This window comes from Mesoplodon densirostris, chromosome 2 (genome assembly GCF_025265405.1).
Source record: "Mesoplodon densirostris isolate mMesDen1 chromosome 2, mMesDen1 primary haplotype, whole genome shotgun sequence".
Lineage (NCBI taxonomy): Eukaryota > Metazoa > Chordata > Mammalia > Artiodactyla > Ziphiidae > Mesoplodon > Mesoplodon densirostris.
In genome coordinates, this window is record NC_082662.1 from 105,397,536 (window position 1) to 105,418,085 (window position 20,550).

The window sequence follows — 20,550 nt, forward strand, 5'->3', positions numbered from 1 at the left end:
CAGCCACCTGAGCCTTCCCAGTGGAGGCTACAGACGTGGCAGGGCAGGGAAGAGCCGCGCCCACGGGTTCTGTGAGCATAATGGCATGGCGGTTGTTTTATGCCACTACGTCTGTGGTGGTTTGTTGTGCATCCCAGGCCCCCCTGGCCTCATTTCCCCACACCCCAATCAAATCTACAGAGCCAGGCTGCAGAAAAGGCTCCTTTCACATTGCTTTAAACTCTGCAGAAAGAAGGAGATTTCAAGGCAGGCAGCACTGAGTTGCTTCTGCTCGGAACAAAGCCTCCTATGACTTCCTACCGCCTGTCCCTCCTCTGCCTCCCTGACCTCTTCTCCTCCCAACACCTGCCCGGCCCCACTCGTCCCCACTGGAACCCCCCTCCCCAAACGCAATGCGCTGCGGCCCCACCTCAGGGCCTTCGTGTGCTCTGTTCCCCCGCCTGGAGCACTCCTCCCCGACATGCTACACCCCCCCCTCACTCCCTTAGGCCTTTACCCTGAGCCACTTCCTCAGTAAGACCTTCGTGGTCACACTCTCTAAAGGTGCAAACCCTCCACCCCTGCTTTAGTCCTCATTTTTCTCCCTCATTTTTACCATCTAAATGCTTATATGTTACTTATTTATGCTGTAGATTGTGTCTCCACTAGTATGTAAGTTCATTGTGGGGAGGGGAGGGGGGAGGATACATCCCAGGGCCCCGGAGAACGCCTGGCACAGGGAGGTAGGCAGTCGATAAATATTCATTGAATAAATAAATGAATACTATGTGACAAATTGTTGGTTTTGCTATTATCCTTAGAAACAAACTGAATATGTGCCTGTCACAATAAATATTTGCTAAAAGAGTAAGTGGAAAACATGAAGAATGGAGGGTCCTTAGAAAGCAGTGTGAATGTCATCCTGTCCCCAACCCCTCCATGTCCAGCATCACTGCCCACTTCTCTCTTCTGCCAAACAGGAGCACCTCTTCCCCTCGCACTGAAGCTTGCCTGCATCTATGCTTCCCTCCTGCTGGGCCCTCAGCCTGGGATGTCCTTCACTGACCGCTTTATGAACTTGTATCCTGTTAGTCTTTTAAGGGTCAGCTCAGGCTCAACCTCTCCCAGCTGGAGCCTGTTTGCTCTCCCATGCATTCCACCTGAGCGTGTCTGTGGCACTTCTCATGGGTACTGGGGTCCCTGGATGCCTGTCTCACTTCCCTCATGAGTCTGAGATCCCTGGGAGGACAGGGGCTGCACGTGCCTTGCTCATCTTTGTAGCCACACCACCCCTGCTCACAGGCGGCCTCGGATACAGATGGGGTATCAGGAGTTTGGGACCGTGGAGGAAGGATGGGGTAGGAGAAGAGTTAAGGAGAAGCCCATGCTCAGATTCTGAGACCTACTATAATAGTGGCAGAAAGAACGCAGTTCTTGGATAAAAGAATCTGGGTCATCTCTTGGCTAAGTCTCCACAGAAATTCATTTAACTTCCTCAAGCTTTGGTTTTTTCACCTACAAAAATGCTTATACTAGGGCTTCCCTGGTGGCGCAGTGGTTGAGAGTCCGCCTGCCGATGCAGCGGATACGGGTTCGTGCCCCGGTCTGGGAGGATCCCACATGCCGCGGAGCGGCTGGGCCCGTGAGCCATGGCCGCTGAGCCTGCACGTCCGGAGCCTGTGCTCCGCAAGGGGAGAGGCCACAGCAGTGAGAGGCCCGCGTACCGTAAAAAAAAAAAAAAAAAGTTTATACTATAAGGATATTGTGTGGGTGAAAGAACATGGTTTTTTGGGGGGGAATGTAAACAAAAACACTACACAAATAGTTTGTATGCAAAGGTTAAGCGTTCTAACCACCTCCAGTGCAATTAGCAAGGGTGCAGTTCAGGTTGTGACCAGAGGGTGGCAGCAGCAGCAGCAGGCGGAAACTGCCCCATGGTCCTTTGAAATAAAGCAGTCCCGGGAGCTGCTGGATTGCCCTGCGGTGATCGGTGATCTTTTTCTTTTCTGCCCAGCTCACCTAACTCGGAAGAGATTGCCCTCTCTCCTGCAGTGGGATCTGGCTGTGCCTGCACGAAGCCCAGAAACCTCCCTTTGATGATTTCCTCATAAGTTTTTGATGGCCACTCTCACTGTCACGTGTAAGTTTTTCATCGGTTACCTTATCTAGCTCTCACCACAACCTTCTGAGCTAAACTGAGCCAGCAGAATTGCTGCCCCTCTCTTACCTCGCCATCCCAGACTCGATGAAACTGAGGCTCACAGAAGGACTTTGAGGGGCACACAGCTAGCAAGTGGGAAAAGTTAGAACTCACTTTAAACCTGGGTCTTCCAGCTCGAATTCCAGCATACCACCACTTCTTTTACTTTCTCTATTCAGTTGTTCACGCAACCAACATTTACTGCATTCTTGCTGTTTGTGGGAGAGTTACATGGACTTCCAGCCACCGTAGACCCTTCTCAGGGCCTAGGCCTGCTGGTGTCTCCATCCTGTTCTTCTCAGGTGCTGGCCCTCAGTCTTTTCCCCTACACTGCAGCCAGGACCGTCTTCTTGTGCCCTGGGCTCGTGTCCCCAAGCCTAGCAGCTGAGAAGCGCTCTGTTTCACTGCTTCGTCTATCACCAACTCACAGGTCCTGCTGGCATTCTAGCTCAGCAACCCCGAGAAATTAATACGGGGAAGAAGGCTACAAAAATAAAAAGCAGGGCCTCCCTGGTGGCGCAAGTGGTTGAGAGTCCGCCTGCCGATGCAGGGGATACGGGTTCGTGCCCCGGTCTGGGAAGGATCCCATATGCCGCGGAGCGGCTGGGCCCGTGAGCCATGGCCGCTGAGCCTGCGCGTCCGGAGCCTGCGCGTCCAGAGCCTGTGCTCCGCAACGGGGGAGGCCACAACAGTGAGTAGGCCCGCATACCGCAAAAAAAAAAAAAATAATAAAAATAAAAATAAAAAGCAGAGAAAAGCAATATGTGCCCTAAGAAATCTTATAGTTTCCTAGCTCTTGTTGGCCTTAATCCCCAACTTTCTTGCTGGAAAGTATTCCGAAACCCTGAGAGCCTCCAGCTTTCTTGGCTTATTTCTGAAGGCAAAGCTTCTCAATTTTGTCCCCTCCCCTTATTCTCTTAAGTAGACCCGTTTATCAGGAACATAGTGGCAAACAGGAAAGCTGATGTTTGTCGAGGATCTCCTCGGGGCCAGGCACTGCCCTAGACACTGGACACACATCACTTCATCTGACTCACAATAAGCTTGAGAATGAAGTCTTTGTCCTCTTTCACAAACGTGGAAACTGAGGCTCACAAGCAGAAACTGCATGCCTAGATCTGTATAATTAGTATGCGTGGGCCAGCTCTGTTTGGTACAAATCTCTTTTCTCTGTAATCACGTGATTATACAACTAGTGACATACATAGACATAGTGTATCCCTTCTCTCAGAGGCATTTACGGCACCCCCAGTTCCCCACCCCCACCCCCTGGGGGACTTCCAGGCTGAATGACTCTCATTTCAGGTATCCAGACTTCACACAGGAACTGTCTCTGTGGGTTGATTCTCTCCTGCCTGCTGTGTGGGTGGGAAACACCAAAGGAAAAGAAAACTCAGTTCTTGCCTCAGAGGAGATAACACCTGGAAGAAGACTTGGCGCTCAGAGATGGAGGTCTCCCTACGTGGAATATGCATCGGCGGCTGACTGCACGAGGCTGCCTTTGGGAGAAGACCCACTCGCTGCCTGGCAGTGAAAATGGCTGCGGATTGATGCCGATTCTGACGTGACCACCCAGATACACAGCCAAGCTGAATATCAGCAGGACCAGGCTGCAAACACACACACACACACACACACACACACACACACACACACACACACACACACACACACACACACACACACACGGTGTGGGCTTTCTGATCCTCACTGAAGCCACAGCATACTCAGTTTTTAGTATAAAATGCAACCTGCTGGGCTTCCCTGATGGTGCAGTTGTTGAGAGTCCGCCTGCCGATGCAGGGGACACGGGTTCGTCCCTGGTCCGGGAAGATCCCACATGCCGCGGAGCGGCTGGGCCCGTGAGCCATGGCTGCTGAGCCTGCGCGTCCGGAGCCTGTGCTCCGCAACGGGAGAGGCCACAACAGTGAGAGGCCCGCGTACCGCCCCCCCCAAAAAATGCAATCTGCTTACCTCCTTTTTCGTGTTTCTCACCTGAGCTTGCGGGAAGGTATAACGAGGGCACAAGCAGAGGTACCAAAGAGAGGAGATGGATGTTAAGTAGGAAGGCGAGGCTGGACTTAGTGATTCCTAAGTTGAGGGAGCACACGAGGGGTGGGAGGCAAAGATGACCCCGAGGTCTCAGTAGGAAACAGACAGTGTCCCAGAAGCTGGGCATTAGGCTGCTGACTTGGACAAGGCGACCAGACACACCCCAGAACCTCCCTGAGCTCAAGACCCTCAGCTGAAATGCAGAGAGGAGACCAGATCGCTTCCTGAATTTCCTGCTGCTCTAAAATCTGACAATTCAGGACATTTGGTTGGGCGTGAACTGCTGCAGCGTGAACACAACCTGAGTCTCTCTCGAGCGCATTACCTTGACACAACTTGAGGGAGGCAGGAGTGAGGACCAAAGGTATTTCAGTAGTCAGGGATAGGAACTGGTCCTAGAGCGAGATCTCTGGAAACGTCTTCTTCCACCCCCTCCTCCTCTGCTTTTTACTCCCTTCCCTCTTAGACTATTTCCCCAGGAGTATTAGTTTGGGTAAAAAGAGTCAATGAAGAGGGAACAAGAGACAGCCCCTAGAGAGCAGTGAGGATGGAGAGGGAAAATTTGGAATGAGTCATCAGTGGATTTTCCCCGGAAGCTCACATACAGGAGGGCAGGAACTGTACCCTCCCTCAGTACTGGGAGGTTTTACCTAAGTGGGAGGCCCACTTAGAATTAAAAAGAAATCAATTGAAAAGCAATATATAGTCAATTCGGAAATGTCAGAATAGCAGCAACAACCAAGGCCAACAGAACAAGAGCCATTATCCCACGTGCAGAGACCAACACCCTGGTGGACATCCTTCCAAAAGACACACACCCAGCACACACTTTTTGAGAAACAAAAATGGGATTACATCGTTTGTCGTGACCTTTTTTTTTCCATATTCAGTTTTTGTCCATATCATGATTTGTTTAACAAATTTCCTCCTTTCAAATATTTAAATCATCTGCAATTTTGACTTATAAAAAATGCTACAAGATACAAACTTTCAGCCAAGTCTTGTAAGTCTTTCATTATTTCCTTAAGATAAAATCATTCTTGTGGACTTGCTAGGTCAAAATATGAATATTCTTGATGCTTCTGATTCACACTGACAAACTGTCCACCAGAAACTCTACACCTGTTTGCATTTCTACTGTCCATATTCAAGAATGTTTTTACCATCATTAACACTGTATATTTAATTTTTTAAAAAAAGATGAAAAATGCATCTATGTTAAAATTTATGTTGCTTTATTAATAAATTGACTACATTTTCATAGGCTTATTCACTTGTATTTCTTTTTTTGTGAATTGTCCCTTTGACAACGTTAACCAAATTTAATATCAAGGTGTTTTTTCTACACTTTCATTCTACATTTACATAAAAAATTTAATTTTAAGGATATTAACCTTTGTTATATATCTTGAAAATAATTTGCCCCTTTTAATACTTTGTCTTTTAATGTTTTTTAGGGCTTTTTATTTTTTATTTACAAAATTTTACATAGATTTATCAATCCCTTTCTTTTTCAGTTTCTGCCCTTGAAGTCCAGCTCATTCATCATTCAGAATTAAGAAAGATGTGAGAGGAGCAGGATTAATGTTTTAAAAAGAACAGAAAGCTGCTTTCCACTTGCTCCATGAGAGCCTAGGAAAACTATCGGGAAAGCTGAAGCAGGTAACACCGTGGCTATCATCACATCGTCTGGACCAGACCTTGAGAGGCTGGAGTTGGCAGCTGGCCAGTGAGTTAGCCACTTACAAGCAAGGAAGCTAGATGATAATTACTTCTCAGAATCTGCATATACTTTCGAGAAAACATGTGTCTTAAGCACCCTCTATCAGAAAAACTTTTTATTACAAAATTAATGTATTCATTATCAAAATTTCTAACTTCACAGTTGTTGATAAAGTAAAAAGTAAAAGTTTCCTTTCTTCTGCTTCCAAATTTTAGTCCTGAGAGGGGAAACACTGTTAAAAGTTTGGCATGAGTCCTTACAGACTTTTTCCTATGCATACACTATTACATGTGATATAATATAATATAATAATGATATAATATAATATATTCTTACTTTTAGGGCTACTTCATTCTATTTTAACTGTTATTCAATATTTCATAGTATGAATATACCATAATTTTAGTTGTTTGAAAATTTTTATTACAAAAAAACACTATAACAAACATCCTTGAATAGGATTTTTGCACATTTATCCAAGTATTTGTGAAGGATAGATTTCTCACATTAAAATTACTAGGTAAAAAAAATATATGTTTTAAAGTTTAGTGAAAATTTCCAAATTCCACCCCATGGGAGGTATGGCTTTATATACTCCCTCTAATATTATATGAAGGTGCCTGTTTCTCCCTACATTCGTGCCAATAATGTAAATCACTATCTTTTCTAACTTTGTCAATCTGATTGTGAAAATGGTGTTTTATGGCTATAATATATATATATATGTAACATTAGATGGCTTCTCATACATTTATTGACATTTTTTTCTATAAAGTTTTTCTTCTATAAACTGCTCATTTATATAGCCTTTGCTCATTTTAAAAACTGAATTTCATTTGTCTTTTTGATTGATAGGAATAATTTATATACTTTGGATATTAATAATTTTTCATATATATTGCAAATTTTTCTATCATTCTTTTCATTTTGTTCATCATCTCTTTGCCTATACTTCAGTATTACATTTTTACATAGTTGTGTCCATCTTTTCTTTATTAATACTTTTGGAACCTATAGTATATGTAGGTAGGCCTTCCATACTCAAAGGCATGAAAATATCCTTCTATACTGTTTTTTTGTAGCACTGTGTTATACTTTTAACATTTAAAAATGTAATCCAACTGCGTTCTATTTTTGTGGATGATGTGAATTAGGGATTTGCCACACAATCGTGAGGTAAATATCCTATTCAGGCTTCCCTTTGCCCAGTGGTTGAGATCCATTGTTTTGACTTACTTTCATTTCCTGGGCAACTTTCTGAGACAGGACATCCATAGTTGCACCTAAAGTTGAAACAGAAAACAAGCACAATTTTTAAGATTTTTTGCTCACTCTATCCTAAAGAATCATAAGGCTTGGGCCTCCCTGGTGGCGCAAGTGGTTGAGAGTCCGCCTGCCGATGCAGGGGATACGGGTTCGTGCCCCGGTCTGGGAGGATCCCATATGCCGCGGAGCGGCTGGGCCCGTGAGCCATGGCCGCTGAGCCTGCGCGTCCGGAGCCTGTGCTCCGCAACGGGAGAGGCCACAGCAGTGAGAGGCCCGCGTAACCGCAAAAAAAAAAAAAAAAAAGAATCATAAGGCTAGAATTTTACATTGGAAATCTGTAACTGGGTGCTCCTCTCTCTATAGCTGGGTCTCTCTGTGCCTCTTTTTCTGGTTGTGTCCATCAGTGCATCTCTGTTTCTCTCCCTGTCTCACACATTTCTCCTCTTTCTTTCTCCTGTCCTCTAGCACTTCTCTTTTTTCTCCTTATCTCTTCCTTTCCTTAACCATCTACAGTGTTAACCATCTTAAATGTTTCTTGGATGATTTGTTCTGGTTGTTTAATAGCATTTCACAGTCTCAATGCATTTTTGTTTGTTTTGGAACAATTTTTTACTTACCTATCTGTGAATTTCAATATAGTTATAAAATGTATGCTGAACATAAGATTTGGGGATTTCAAGCATTTACAGCTGAGACTCAATTTATATTTGTTTCTTTTTATCACATAAACAGTCTTAGAACATTTAAAATGCCTTTTGAGAAAGAGAAAAAAATCCACTTTCATAATTGTTTAGTATGTATACATTTTCCAGTATTTGTAATCATGGAATAAATGATTGTATTCTGCTAGCTATTTGCTTATAAACATTTACCTATATTTCTATGTGGTCCTGTTAGGGACATTACAGGAGAACGGATAGAAGATGGGCCGTATGGTTGAATTTAACTCCTTGTTAACTAAAGGGTGATCCTGAGTGATTTATTTAGCCTCTTAGTTCCTTTTCTCTTCAACGGGAATAATAAAACCCACCCAAGGTTGTAGTGAGAATTAAAATGTTATAAGAAGACATACACTCATAAATATACTTGCTTTGGCAAAGGAGCACATCAGCCAGGTTTTGTAGGCGTGTGCGCGCGCGCGTGTGTGTGTCTGTTTTCTATGTCACTGTAAAGAAGCAAAAAGAAGAGGCACGTGGTTAAGCTCTCAGGGGGTGGATTCCACTGGTGTTATTTCAGTTCCTTTTTAAAGAAGAGCTCAGAATCACAAGAAGGAAACTAACCCCAAAGATGAGCCTCACGTGTAAAATCTTAGCCAGCTTCCTTCTGATTTTCTCTGTTTCCACCAAAGGTAAGTTGGTGTGTGGGTCTCCACTGTCACCATTAGAAGCTTCTTTGGCAACCCTGAAGTGAGTGCAAGAGTCAGAGAGGTCACAGCCCAGCTTTCCTTGGCAGTGAGCTACCTCAGTAACTTTCTTGCTTTTTGTAGGTGAGGTCTCTGAAAATACTAAAGTCATCTGGGGTCGCCTGGATCATGACATCAACCTGGACATTCCTGGTTTTCAAATGAATGATAGGATAGCAGATACACGATGGGAGAAAAACAAAATCAAGATTGCACAATTAAGACAAGACAAGCCACCTTACCAGATAACGGACACGTATGTGATGTTAGAAAATGGAACTCTGAAAATTAAAGCTCTGAAGAGAAATGATAGCGATGTCTACACAGTATCTGTATATGATTCGAATGGAAAAAACATATTGGAGAAAACATTTGATTTGAAGATTCAAGGTAAGTCTTTGTCCCCTAAATTCCTCCATCTCAGTATGGGTGCTATTTAGCAAGTCGAGGAATAGCATTCATGAAATGTCCCCAGCCCTGACCTTGGCCTTGAGGGAGCCCTAAAGGAAATCGAATGCATCCCTCCTGCCTCGGTGCAGGCTCCAGTCCTGTGAGAGAGATGGAACCCACAGCTAATAGACCCTCAAGTCTACATACCTCAAACTCTCTCTTCAGAGGCTGTGGGGATGCAGGGTTGAGTGAAGGATCTGGATTAAGATCCTGCGTTAATCAAGAAGAGGGGAACAGGTGGGCAGAAGAAAAAGGTGGCCATTCCAGGTGGATGATGAAGGGCAAGCTAGGTATGAGACTGGGAAGGGGAGGCTGACTGGAGGGCAGTGGGTCTTCCATCCAGAGAGACAATTTCAAGCCAGGATGTCCTGAAGGAGTAATTGTAAGGCAGAAAAGGGCTGGAAATGATGAATTTAAGGATGAACAGCCCTTGTTTCTAATCATCTCAACATCGGCATGATCAAAGGTGGAAGATGATTTTTGCTGATATCTGTAGAAAATACACAAAGTGTGGCTTTGTATGTCTATGCGTGTACTGTGAGGGCAGTAGTAGCTATTGAAGATGGAAGCTTGAAACCTAGCTAGGAAGCTGCTGCTTTAATCCAAGTGAAGTAGGGAGGGGCTGGTCGGTGACCCTCAATTCAGGTTTCACATTGGAATCAGCTGAGGTGCTATTAAAGTTACCAGTGCTAAGTCCCATCCCAGACCAATTTAATCAGAGTTTCTTGGTGCAGGGCCTGGGCATCGTAGGTGCTAAACTCCCCAGGTGATTTTTTTTTTTTTTTTGCGGTACGTGGGCCTCTTGCTGCTGTGGCCCCTCCCGCCACGGAGCACAGGCTCTGGATGCGCAGGCTCAGCGGCCATGGCTCACGGGCCCAGCCGCTCCACGGCGTGTGGGATCCTCCCGGACCGGGGCATGAACCCGTGTCCCCTGCACCGGCAGGTGGACTCTCAACCACTGCACCACCAGGGAAGCCCTCCCCAGGTGATTTTAATGAGCAGCCAAAGCTGATAACTAGTGGCCTAGACTAAAGGGTGCCTATAAAATGCCTAAAGAACGATTACATTGGGGGTCATGTGTGGAGAAAGGATGAACAACGTGGCTTGAGTTTGGGAGAGAGGGAAGAGAAAGTACAATAGAATGGAAGTGACAATGAAGTCACAAATCCAGGGGTCACTTGGCTGGGTGTGGATAAAAGTGAGAAGAGGAAGCTGTACTTAGCTTGGAGAGGAAGACAGGAACCCCAGCATGAGCACAAGCCAGAGATTCAGTGAGAAGAGGAAGCTGTACTTAGCTTGGAGAGGAAGACAGGAACCCCAGCATGAGCACAAGCCAGAGATTCAGTGAGCAAATAAGCATTTCTGTGCTTTGCACAGGAAACATTGCCAAAGGAAGGGCCCCCTCCTCCTACCTAGAGTCACCATCCAGCCCTCTTCTTGAGCACTCGGACCTGGTAGCAGCCCCCCTCCAACACTCACAGACATTGTCAGCTCCTCTGCAAATGACAACTTTCCATACCTAGACCTGCAACAGGACGGAGGGTACATTCCAGAGATGGGGCGAGACAGAATGGAGCCAGAAGGGACCTCTGCTTGTGGGCTCTGGGAACCACAGATGTCGTGACTCCTGCCAGCATGGGCTTGAGTGTCCTGTTTTGAACTTGAGCTTCACATTCGTGTTTCCTTTAGTACTGCAGTGGTAATAATGGCTACCAGTGAGATGTCACGTGCTTTGCTACATGATCTTATTTAAGGTTCCCAACAATCCTGAGAGGTAGCTGTTAATCTCCCCTTACTATCTATAAGGAAACAGAAGTGGCTTGACAGGAGCAAAGTCAGGAGCCAAACCCAAGGCTAGTTTTAGCAAGGATGGTGACATTCCCCCACCCACCACCCCAAACAGCTTTATTGTGGTATAATTCACATACCATAAAATTCACCCATTTAAAATGTATGATTCCATGGCTTGTAGTATATTTACAGAGTTGTACAACCATTACCGCAATCAATTTTAGAATGCTTTCATGACCTCAAAAATAAACCTTCACTCCTTTGCCAAAAGACACAGATCTTTCCATGACACAACAGCCATCTCATTGTGTGTGTGTGTGTGTGTGTGTGTGTGTGTGAATGTCACACAGCATGTCAATTTGTGGGTCCGGTCACCATTTCCTACCACATGACCTTGGGCAAATTCTCTGTTTGCTCTGAGTCTGATTTTCATAATAATAACTCTATCGGCTATTCAGTGGGACAAGGCTTCAGGGAGACAACTAAGCATAGGTGCCTTGGGCACCGGGGACACAATACCTGCTTCCTCAGTACTCGTGCTCTCCCCATCTCTTTGTTCCTCCATGCTTCTCAGTCTCCAACTTTGGAACCCACATCTCCTTAAGGAGGGGGCTACGCTGCTGCCAGCTGGAGAAACAGTGGAAGGCCCCTTAAAAGCAGATGTTAGTGGAGAAAGTTTGTCCTAGAAACCTGGAATCAAAGAGCCTCATCTGTGAGACGTGCCCCACAGGATCCAACCATGCCTCTTGTATGAAACTATCTTACAGACAGGACGTATGCAAAGATATGACTTTGAGTGGCTGCTCATCTCTGGGTGGTTCATATCAGTGAAATACTGGAAAGGATCTTAAAGTCCCCAGCAGTTAGGAACGTATTAATTAAATCAAGAATAGATCATTTAAAAAGATGATGAAAGTGTATATTTATTGGTATTCCTAAAAGAATTTCATAAGAGATCATTAAAGGAAAACAGGCAGACTAAAACATATCTATGATCCAGTTTTAGTTTTTAGAACACTATTTATATGTGATATGCATGGCATAGAAAACATTTGTTAAAGGGATGCATCAAAACATTAATAATTATTGACTCTGGGTAGTAGAATTGCAAGTGGTTTTTAATCTTCTTGAAACTTTTTTGGTATTTTATCAATTTTTACAGTGATGTGACTTACTGTTATAAATTAAAAAAGAGTATTTCCATTTGAAAACACAAGCAAACTCCTTGGCTCAACCCCTAGGGTATGCACTGACCCTGTCTTGTTGTAGGGTGATGTTTTTCCATCCTCTTCATTCTGGGTCACACCGAATCCCTGGATGGGAAAAAAACCCCTTAATTTCTGCCTGCCTATATTTTGGGACAGAAATGAAATTTGGTGAGAAAGTTCATGGGGAAGATATTATTGTCTGGGAGGGAGGAAATCAGAAAAAAAAAAAAGCTATCCATCTGCATAATGAATGGAAGGATGCTGAGAGAGGAAAGTGGCAAGTCTGAGGAAAGAGAGAGAAGGATGAGAAAAAGGGCAGAAGTTGGTCACACGGCTCGCAAGTGGTGGAGTAGGATTTGGACCCGGCCCAACTGACGCCAAGGCCAGGGCTTTTTCTTTCATGACGCAGCCTTCGAATATTATCATGTCAGAAAAGGAGAGGCAGGGCGTGTATGATTATGATTATAACAACGACCACCAATATTGTCAGTACCTGTCAGTGTGCCAGGGCTTTGTCACATGTCATCCCTGCTGTGACAGGTGGGGAATGTCTTTCTTATTCTTCTCTTGCGGATGAGGTCCAGTGAGGTCCAACAGCTCTGGGAAGCTGAAGGTGTTCTCTCCCTCCAGAGCTTGAACTGCACACCTGGCCCCCTGCTCCCAGGACCTGCTGCTTCATTTGTGACCAAGGCCCCAGGCTACACATGTACCAGTCCTCCAGGGACAAGTTCCCAGCTGCTCTTAAAGCATTGCCCCCACCCCACTATCCTTCACAGGCTCCTGAGTGTATGGGGATCAGGATGTGGTAAACCTCTTATCCGTACTACTGAACTTGGATTTGGAAGGGTGAGCTCCTCTCCTGATTTGCCATTTATTAGTGGGTGCCCTTGGACTGTCCATTTAACCTCTCAGAGCCTTGGGCACTTCATCTGTAAACAAGAAGAAAAACATCCGCCTCTCTGTTTGTTAGGATGAAATGATATCCTATATGTGAAAACATTTTAAGGTATAAAACAGCACATAAGCCTGTGATATGATGTATTTTTTACTGATATAATGTATCTATAAATACCAGAAATAAATTTGTTCTGAATGTGCTGTATAAATAAAATGAAGTAGAAATGATTTTTGAAAATTGCTAGGGGTCTTTGAAATCTTTTCTGGTCCCAAACTAACTCAATTTCCCCTCTATAAATAGGTATGTCTTTTACATTCAGTAAATGGCCTAATATGAATTGGATCTTTCTTTTCTTTTCAGAGATGGTCTCAAAACCTGTAATTTCCTGGAGTTGTACCAACAGAACCCTGATCTGCGAGGTAGCAAAAGGAAGTGACCCTAACTTAAAACTGTTTTTAAATGAGACTGCTATCAAAGAAAGTCATCAGAAGGTCATCAGACACAAGTGGAACAGCAAATGGACTGCAACATTCAACTGCGTGGCGAGTAACAATGTCAGTGCCCAAACGAGCACGGTGACCATCAGCTGTTCAGGTGCGTGGTGGGCACTGGTCAGACACCCCAAGTTCACTTCACAAACACAGCCTTTGAGGCCCACAGCAGAGGATTGGTCCAGGGCCTGGGTGCTTGGGCTGGGAGGCATCCTTGGCTCAGGATGAGGACTGAAAACATACCTCTTTTCCCTGGAAATCTTCAAGGGAAATCTTAGAGGAGAGAGGAGGTAGTGCTCTATGGTTGCCCATCTTGGGAGTCTTCTCAGAGAGCTTGGTATAACCACAGGCAATGAAAAAGATTCTCTTCTAGGAGAAAACATTGCCGAGTTGAAGAGATAAAAGGAGCTGTAACGGTGATCTCACACAGACCGCCACTTCCCAGAGAGGCAAGCTGACTTGCCCACGATCCCTTCAGCTAATCAGTGACCATGACTGTGGCTCCTAGGGCAATAATGGAGAAGGAAGCAAAAAAGATTCCTTTCTGGAGGGGAGATGGCTGGTACCTCCTATCAGGGGCAGGTGCAGAAGGGCTGTAGAAACTCTGGGAGTTAGAGGCTTACAGGGAGGAAGAGCTCAAGGCCAGGGAGGACCATGAGCACACGTGGGCAATGCTCTTACTGCCTCAGAGCAGACAGCCCAGCACCAGAAAGTTCTGAAACTTCAAGAGTCTAAGTTCTTCCCTGGACCACCAGCTTCATGTGACCCCTAGAAGCAATTTTTTTAAATAAATTTATTTATTTTATTTATTTATTTTTGGCTGTGTTGGGTCTTCGTTGCTGCGTGCGGGCCTTCTCTAGTTGTGGCGAGCAGGGGCCACTCTTTGTTGTGGTGTGTGGGCTTCTCATTGCGGTGGCTTCTCTTCTTGCAGAGCACGGGTTCTACGTACGTGGGCTTCAGCAGTTGCGGCACGCGGGCTCAGCAGTTGTGGCTCACGGGCTTTAGAGCACAGGCTCAGTAGTTGTGGTGCACGGGCCCAGTTGCTCCACGGCCCATGGGATCATCCCGGACCAGGGATCGAACCCATGTCCCCTGAATTGGCAGGCGGATTCTTAACCACTGCGCCATCAGGGAAGCCCCTAGAAGCAATTTTCGAAAGGTGGCCTGCTCCAGGAGCCAGGGGTCTTGACTTCTAGTTTGGGTCTGTCCAAATATATAGGGATGACCTGGACAGAGTTCCTTCCCCTTTCTGGGCTTCAGCCTCCTGGTCCACAAAGAAGATGAGCCCTGTGATCCCCAAGAGTCTACTCATCTGATACTCTGGGATTATGTCTCCACTGCTGTCTAGTCAACCCCCTGACAGGAAACTGAGCACAAAAGATAGTTATTTGGCCACAGGCCCTGAGTTTCTATAGTGAGTATGGCTGGTCAGTGACCCTAGGAAGCAGCCCTGAGCTGGTGTGAAATCAGAAGTGAGACTTTTTAATATACATTTTGAATTAGTTATCAGTTGCTGCATAACAAACAACCCCATATTTAGTGGCTTAAAACACAAGCAGTTATTATCTCACAGTTTCTGTGGGACATGAATCTGGGAGTGACTTAACTGGATGTTTCTGGCTCAGGGTCTTTCATGAAGCTGTAATCAAGACACAGGCAGGGGCTGCAGTCATGTCAGTCAGGTGCAAGCACTACTGGGGGAGCATCCATGTCCAAGTTCACTTACGGGGGCGGCATTGGGCTGCCTTACAATATGGCAGCTACTTCCGTCAGAGCAGCCTAAGAAAGAGCAACAACAAGCGCCCAAGACAAAAGCCGTGGTCTTTTTGCACTCGATCTCAGGAGTGATAGATGTCCCATCACTGCTGAGGTATTCTATTCATTAGGAGCCTCTCAGTAAGTCCAGCCCACATTTAATCAGAAGGGGTCTCACACCAGTGGGAATACCAGGAGGCAGGGCTCAACGGGGACCATCCTAGAGTCTGCCACTCACACGGTCAGACCAGCGTCACTTCACCTCCTATGAAGTCTATGTCTGCCCACCAGCCGTCCCTCCGTGCCCCCCATCACTAAGGTACAGTGAGTGAAGTCGCCTCTCCTCGACTTCACAAGCTCTTATCCCCTTTTAGGAGGCTCTTGATTAGAGTTGCCAGATTTAGCAAATAAAAAGAGACAGTATAAATGTGTTCCAAGTGTTGCGTGGGACATACTTATACTAAAAACTATTCGTTGTTTATTTCAAATTTAACTGGGCATCCGGTGTTTTATCTGGCAGCCCCACTCCACGCTTATTTTAACTAGATCCCAGCAGTATAAAAATGTGTGTGCATGAGGGATGGAGCGAGGGAAGAAGGGCTTTGGGGGAAGCTGAGGTTTGAAGACTGGAGCATTCCTGTCCCTTACTCTGTGGTACAGAGTGGGAGCCAGTCTGGGAAAGGGCCACTAGAGAGACGGGAGGAATACCTAGGGGGAGACTGGGGAGGACAGGGCTGCTCTTGAAGACCCTAAAATGGATCTGGATGTTTCATCCTAAAAGGCCAAGGCAGAGAGGAGCAATGACAAGATTAACCACTTGGCTCAGAAAAGATGAGCATGTACTTAAAACCAAAATAGTAGGAGGGGCTTCCCTGGTGGCGCAGTGGTTGAGAGTCCGCCTGCCGATGCAGGGGACACGGGTTCGTGCCCTGGTCCGGGAAGATCTCACATGCCGCAGAGCGGCTGGGCCCGTGAGCCATGGCCGCTGAGCCTGCGCGTCCAGAGCCTGTGCTCTGCAACGGGAGAGGCCACAACGGTGAGAGGCCCGTGTACCGCAAAAAAAAAAAAAAAAAAAAAAAAAAAAAAAAAAAAAAAAATTGTAGGAGGAAGGAGCAGGTTTGGACACACAAGAAGGACTCCACCACATAAACTCGCAGGCACATGATCTCCAAGAGGGAGTGCAGGAAGGAGTGTGGCTGGATTTAGTGACTGTGAGGACATAGCTTTGAATGACAGAGCTACAGCTGCCTCTGAGACACGCTGGAACATTCCCTGCAGAAAGCCCCCAGAGGCTGTGCTGGATAAAACTGTGAACAGACTGTGTAAGGCGCTCCTACATTCCCAAGTGTGCCCAGATAGGGGCATGCTTGCCCTGCCTGAGGACTCTGAGAAGACAAGCTAGTGGCTGCATGGTTTAGTCCCTGCTCCCCAACTGGTCCTAGGCCCATGCCCCCCCCCCTCACCCAGTTCAGACCCTGGGAAGTCCTTGGCTCAGCCCAAGGTGGACTCCAATAGCCCTGGCCCTTCCTCCAAGCAGGCAGAGCCTAAAGGACCCTCCTAACTTTCCCGGTCCAGTTTCACAGCAGGTTAGGATTATGCCTGCTTTTCTAATGGAAGCCCCTTCATCCACAGAGCGTAGAGAGGCTGTGTAACTGGCAGGCAAAGAATGGGTCAGGGAGAGACTTAGGAAAGAAAACGAGGATTAACAAACCACCGCAGTCTGGAAACCTGTTTAGTTTCATTTCTGAGCCTCTGGCTTGCTCCTGGGGCCCATCCTGGGCTTCATGTACAATAGTATCTTCCCAGGAATGTTTGGCTAGAGAAGGATTTCCTTGTGATGCTGGGCTGAGCTCTATTTGTTCTCCAGATGTACGAGACCCCTGAACCCTGGCCCCAGCTGCTGCCTCTGTGACTGCTGCTGACTCACAAAAGGGCAGATGGCCCAGTATCCCTCCCGGGAAATAGCTCCCAGAAGCACCGGTGCACAGAACTGTAGTCAGAGCAGACCCTCATCTTTGTGTGTAGTTTTACAGTTTACAAAGCACTTTCACATCCATTATCTGATTGACTTCCAGCAGCCACCTGTGATATACGTTCCTTATCTCCATGTTTTAAAGACAGGAACAGGCTCAGAGAGGTGGAGTAACTTGCCAAAGGTCACGCAGCTCTTGCCTAGAAGAGCCTGCACTCAAACCCATTTCTCTTACCACAGTCGTTGTTTTCCTCATTGCGTGACAGCAGCCGAAGGTCTGTGAGCTGAAGATCAAGTCCACTGCTGCTGCGAACTCACTGTGTGTTTGAGTTTCTCTCACGGTCCAGGAAAAATCTGGGACGGGGTGCTGCCTCTGAGGTCAGAGAACTGGGCTGGACCCGTGAAACATGTATCCTGTCTTTGGAAACTTTCTGGTCAAGAGGGTGAGAAAAAATCATAACGTGGGCGGGCAGCCAGAGATGAAGCTGGAAAAACAGTGCAGAAACATGGAGACGAGGGGCTGCTTAAAGGAACCACTCAGGAATGGATACGGTGTTGCCTCAGGCAACTCATCCTCCCTCTCTGGGCCTTGTCTGTGAAACTAGAGATTACCCTAGATTTTCTCTAAACTCTTTCTCAGATCTAAACTTCTGTGACATTCTCCTTGATAGGGGACAGTGCTTGGTACGTGAAGAATCAGGCATTTGTGGTTCAGGAGAGCAGTTCTCCAAGAAACGTTCTGAGAGGGCTTATCCTGGACCCTGCACCTGCTCAGGTATTGACCCAGTTCACCAGCCTCCATGAGCTTGGCTTCCCTGAGGTTGAAAAGTCCCACCAAGCTCTTTTATCTGAAAGATAGGAGGCTGGAGTCCTCAAGTCCTTGGCCAGAGCAACGAAGTGACCCCTCTTCCCAGCACGCTCCCATCCATCCCACGTCTGTTCCTCTTGCAGGGAAAGGTCTGGATATCTATCTCATCATCGGCATTTGTGGAGGAGGCACCGTCTTCCTCGTCTTCGTGGCACTACTCATTTTCTACATTAGCAAGAGGAAAAAACAGAGGAGTAGGAGAAATGGTAAGCTCCCTCTCTTCCGTCCCACCGCAGGCCTGGGTGAAATCCCCGTGGAAACACCTCATGGGTCTGGCACTTAGAGTCTGGAAAGAAAATAATGGAGATGGGTAGTTTCAGAATGTCAGGGCTGTAACCGGCAGTTACAGTTTGTTCCATTTTGTGGTTAGCTTGATTTTTGAAAAACAAATTCTCAGTGGTAACAATGTGGGAGCTTTGAGAAGCTCCATCCAGGCCGGCCTCATTGGAATCCACCACCTGAGGCTGACTGGGTATAAAGCTGTGTGGACATATGTTGAATGAGCCACATATATCTATGTAGGTAGAAAGATAAGCTTTGAAACACCATTTCTGTGCGCAACCATTTTTTGTCTTCTCCTGAGGGTGTGGCCAAGGTGGGTTCAAGACCAAACTCCTAGGAACACAGGTAAAATTTCAGGACATCACGGACTCACAGGAACACACTTGTTCTAAAACTGGCTGTTTATATCCCCTTTCCAATTCACTGTTCCAAGGGGAGGGGTTAAGGCTGTGAGTTGTTTCTTCCTTGAATCAGGCCTGTCTGACAACTCACCTAGGATGAAAAAGTTATGCTTGGGGACTTCCCTGGTGGCGCAGTAGTTGAGAGTCCGCCTGCCAATGCAGGGGACGCGGGTTCGTGCCCCGGTCCGGGAAGATCCCACATGCCGTGGAGTGGCTGGGCCCGTGAGCCATGGCCGCTGAGCCTGCGCGTCTGGAGCCTGTGCTCTGCAACGGGAGAGGCCACAGCAGTGAGAGGCCCACATACCGCAAAAAAAAAAAAAAAAGTTATGCTCATAAGGGAGGAGCTGGCTCAAGGAGCGTCCAGGACACTCAGAGCAGTGTGGGTGACTTACAGCAGAACTGGGTGGAAGGCAGATCTAACGGAGAGACCCATCCAAAGGCAGGGAGTGACTAATGTCTTCTCTGACTACTCAGATCCTATTACAAGGGCTCTAACCCTGAGGTGCTCTAGGGCATGATCCCTGGGATGACTCAGAGGCAGGGCTGGGGTCTGAGTGCCCTCTCTGCTCCCTGGAGACCCAGGCACAAAACCATCCCCCACTGGTCTCTAAAGCCCTGAGCTCTCCCTCTATTTTTCTGGTGGGCATTTCTGTCTCCCCTACCCGCCCAAGGCCTGGAATCTCTAGAGGGTAGAGGTGGCTTCTGCTTCCTCATCATATCCCCCAGAGCAGCTAGTGTGACATCTTGTACACAGGAGGGGCACTTAATAAATAGTTACATTGATCTTGATTGTATCTTGCCAAGAAAACTCTTCAGAGGTTTAATTGTTGCAGATGAAGAGCTGGAGATAAGAGGGAAGAGAGTGACCCCTGAGGAAAGGGGCTATAAGCCCCACCAAATTCCAGGCTCAACTCCTCAAAATCCAGCCATGTCCCAAACTCCTCCAATACCTGGTCATCGTTGCCAAGCACCTGCTCATCGTCCCAGGCCTCCTGGCCCCCGTGTCCAGCACCAGCAAAAGAAGAGGCCTCCTCCTACCCTGGGCAAACAAGTTCACCCGCAAAAAGGCCCTCCCCTCCCCAAGCCTCGAGTTCAAACGAAATCTCCCTGTGAGGCCGAAGAAAACTCATAACTGTCTCCTGACGCAGCTGTCCTCTTCCTCGAATTAAAAGAGATTAAAAACCGTCCTTTCCCATAAACGTCACTGTGGAATTTCTCCACTCTAGGTGTGCATGCCCACACTTCCATCAAGTGTGCTCTACAAGCAGACAATGATCACACCCCCCCCCCCCCAGCCCAGCAGCTGCAGCCGTGTCTGTACCTTCCAACTCAGCCATGTGGTCTGACGTCTGGAGTCTCTGGCCTCCTCACAGATCTCCACCTCAGCAGGAAGGGAGAAACAATAAAGGTGCACGCATTAGGATGATGGGTGATCAAGCGCAGAATCCTAGAGCTCTCCCACCCTCCCTCTCAGAGCACGTGCAAGTGTCAGATGTCAAGCAGTCGCTGTGGCCATGTCTCGCTGCAAACAGCTTCCTGCTTGAAAGACCCTTGGTTTTCTTAGGAGGACGCTTGCTCACCGTATCGGGAGTACAAGTGAAACAAGAGCCGTGACATGACCCCAGCATCTACTCGTTGTAGAAAGGAGCCCAGCATCCAGCTGCTGAATGAGAAAGAGGCTAGTGGGTAGGGTGTGACAGCAGGACCAAATTTGGCCATCCCAGTTCAACGGGGCCACCTTAGTCCCACCAGAACAACCGGAATCCACTCCCCAGGCCTCAGCTGCAAAGCTGGACCCACAACCTATTGGTA

At 46.9% G+C, this 20,550-nt stretch overlaps 1 protein-coding gene across 1 annotated transcript; it reads left to right on the plus strand.

Moving 5' to 3' along the window:
- The first annotated feature begins 8,507 nt into the window (after positions 1-8,507).
- On the plus strand, positions 8,508-19,870 carry CD2 (CD2 molecule). Its single transcript, XM_060086789.1, has 5 exons — positions 8,508-8,568; positions 8,707-9,012; positions 13,330-13,563; positions 18,139-18,261; positions 19,572-19,870. Exons 1-5 carry the CDS (start codon positions 8,508-8,510, stop codon positions 19,868-19,870), a joined length of 1,023 nt encoding a protein of 340 aa, XP_059942772.1.
- The last annotated feature ends 680 nt before the right edge of the window (positions 19,871-20,550 follow it).

Coding starts and splice junctions, on each gene's coding strand:
- CD2 (XM_060086789.1), top strand. CDS start 8,508: ATGAGCCTCACGTGTAAAATCTTAGCCAGCTTCCTTCTGATTTTCTCT. Junction 8,569..8,706: donor TTTCTCTGTTTCCACCAAAG/GTAAGTTGGTGT, acceptor TGCTTTTTGTAG/GTGAGGTCTCTGAAAATACT. Junction 18,262..19,571: donor ACAGAGGAGTAGGAGAAATG/GTAAGCTCCCTC, acceptor TAATTGTTGCAG/ATGAAGAGCTGGAGATAAGA.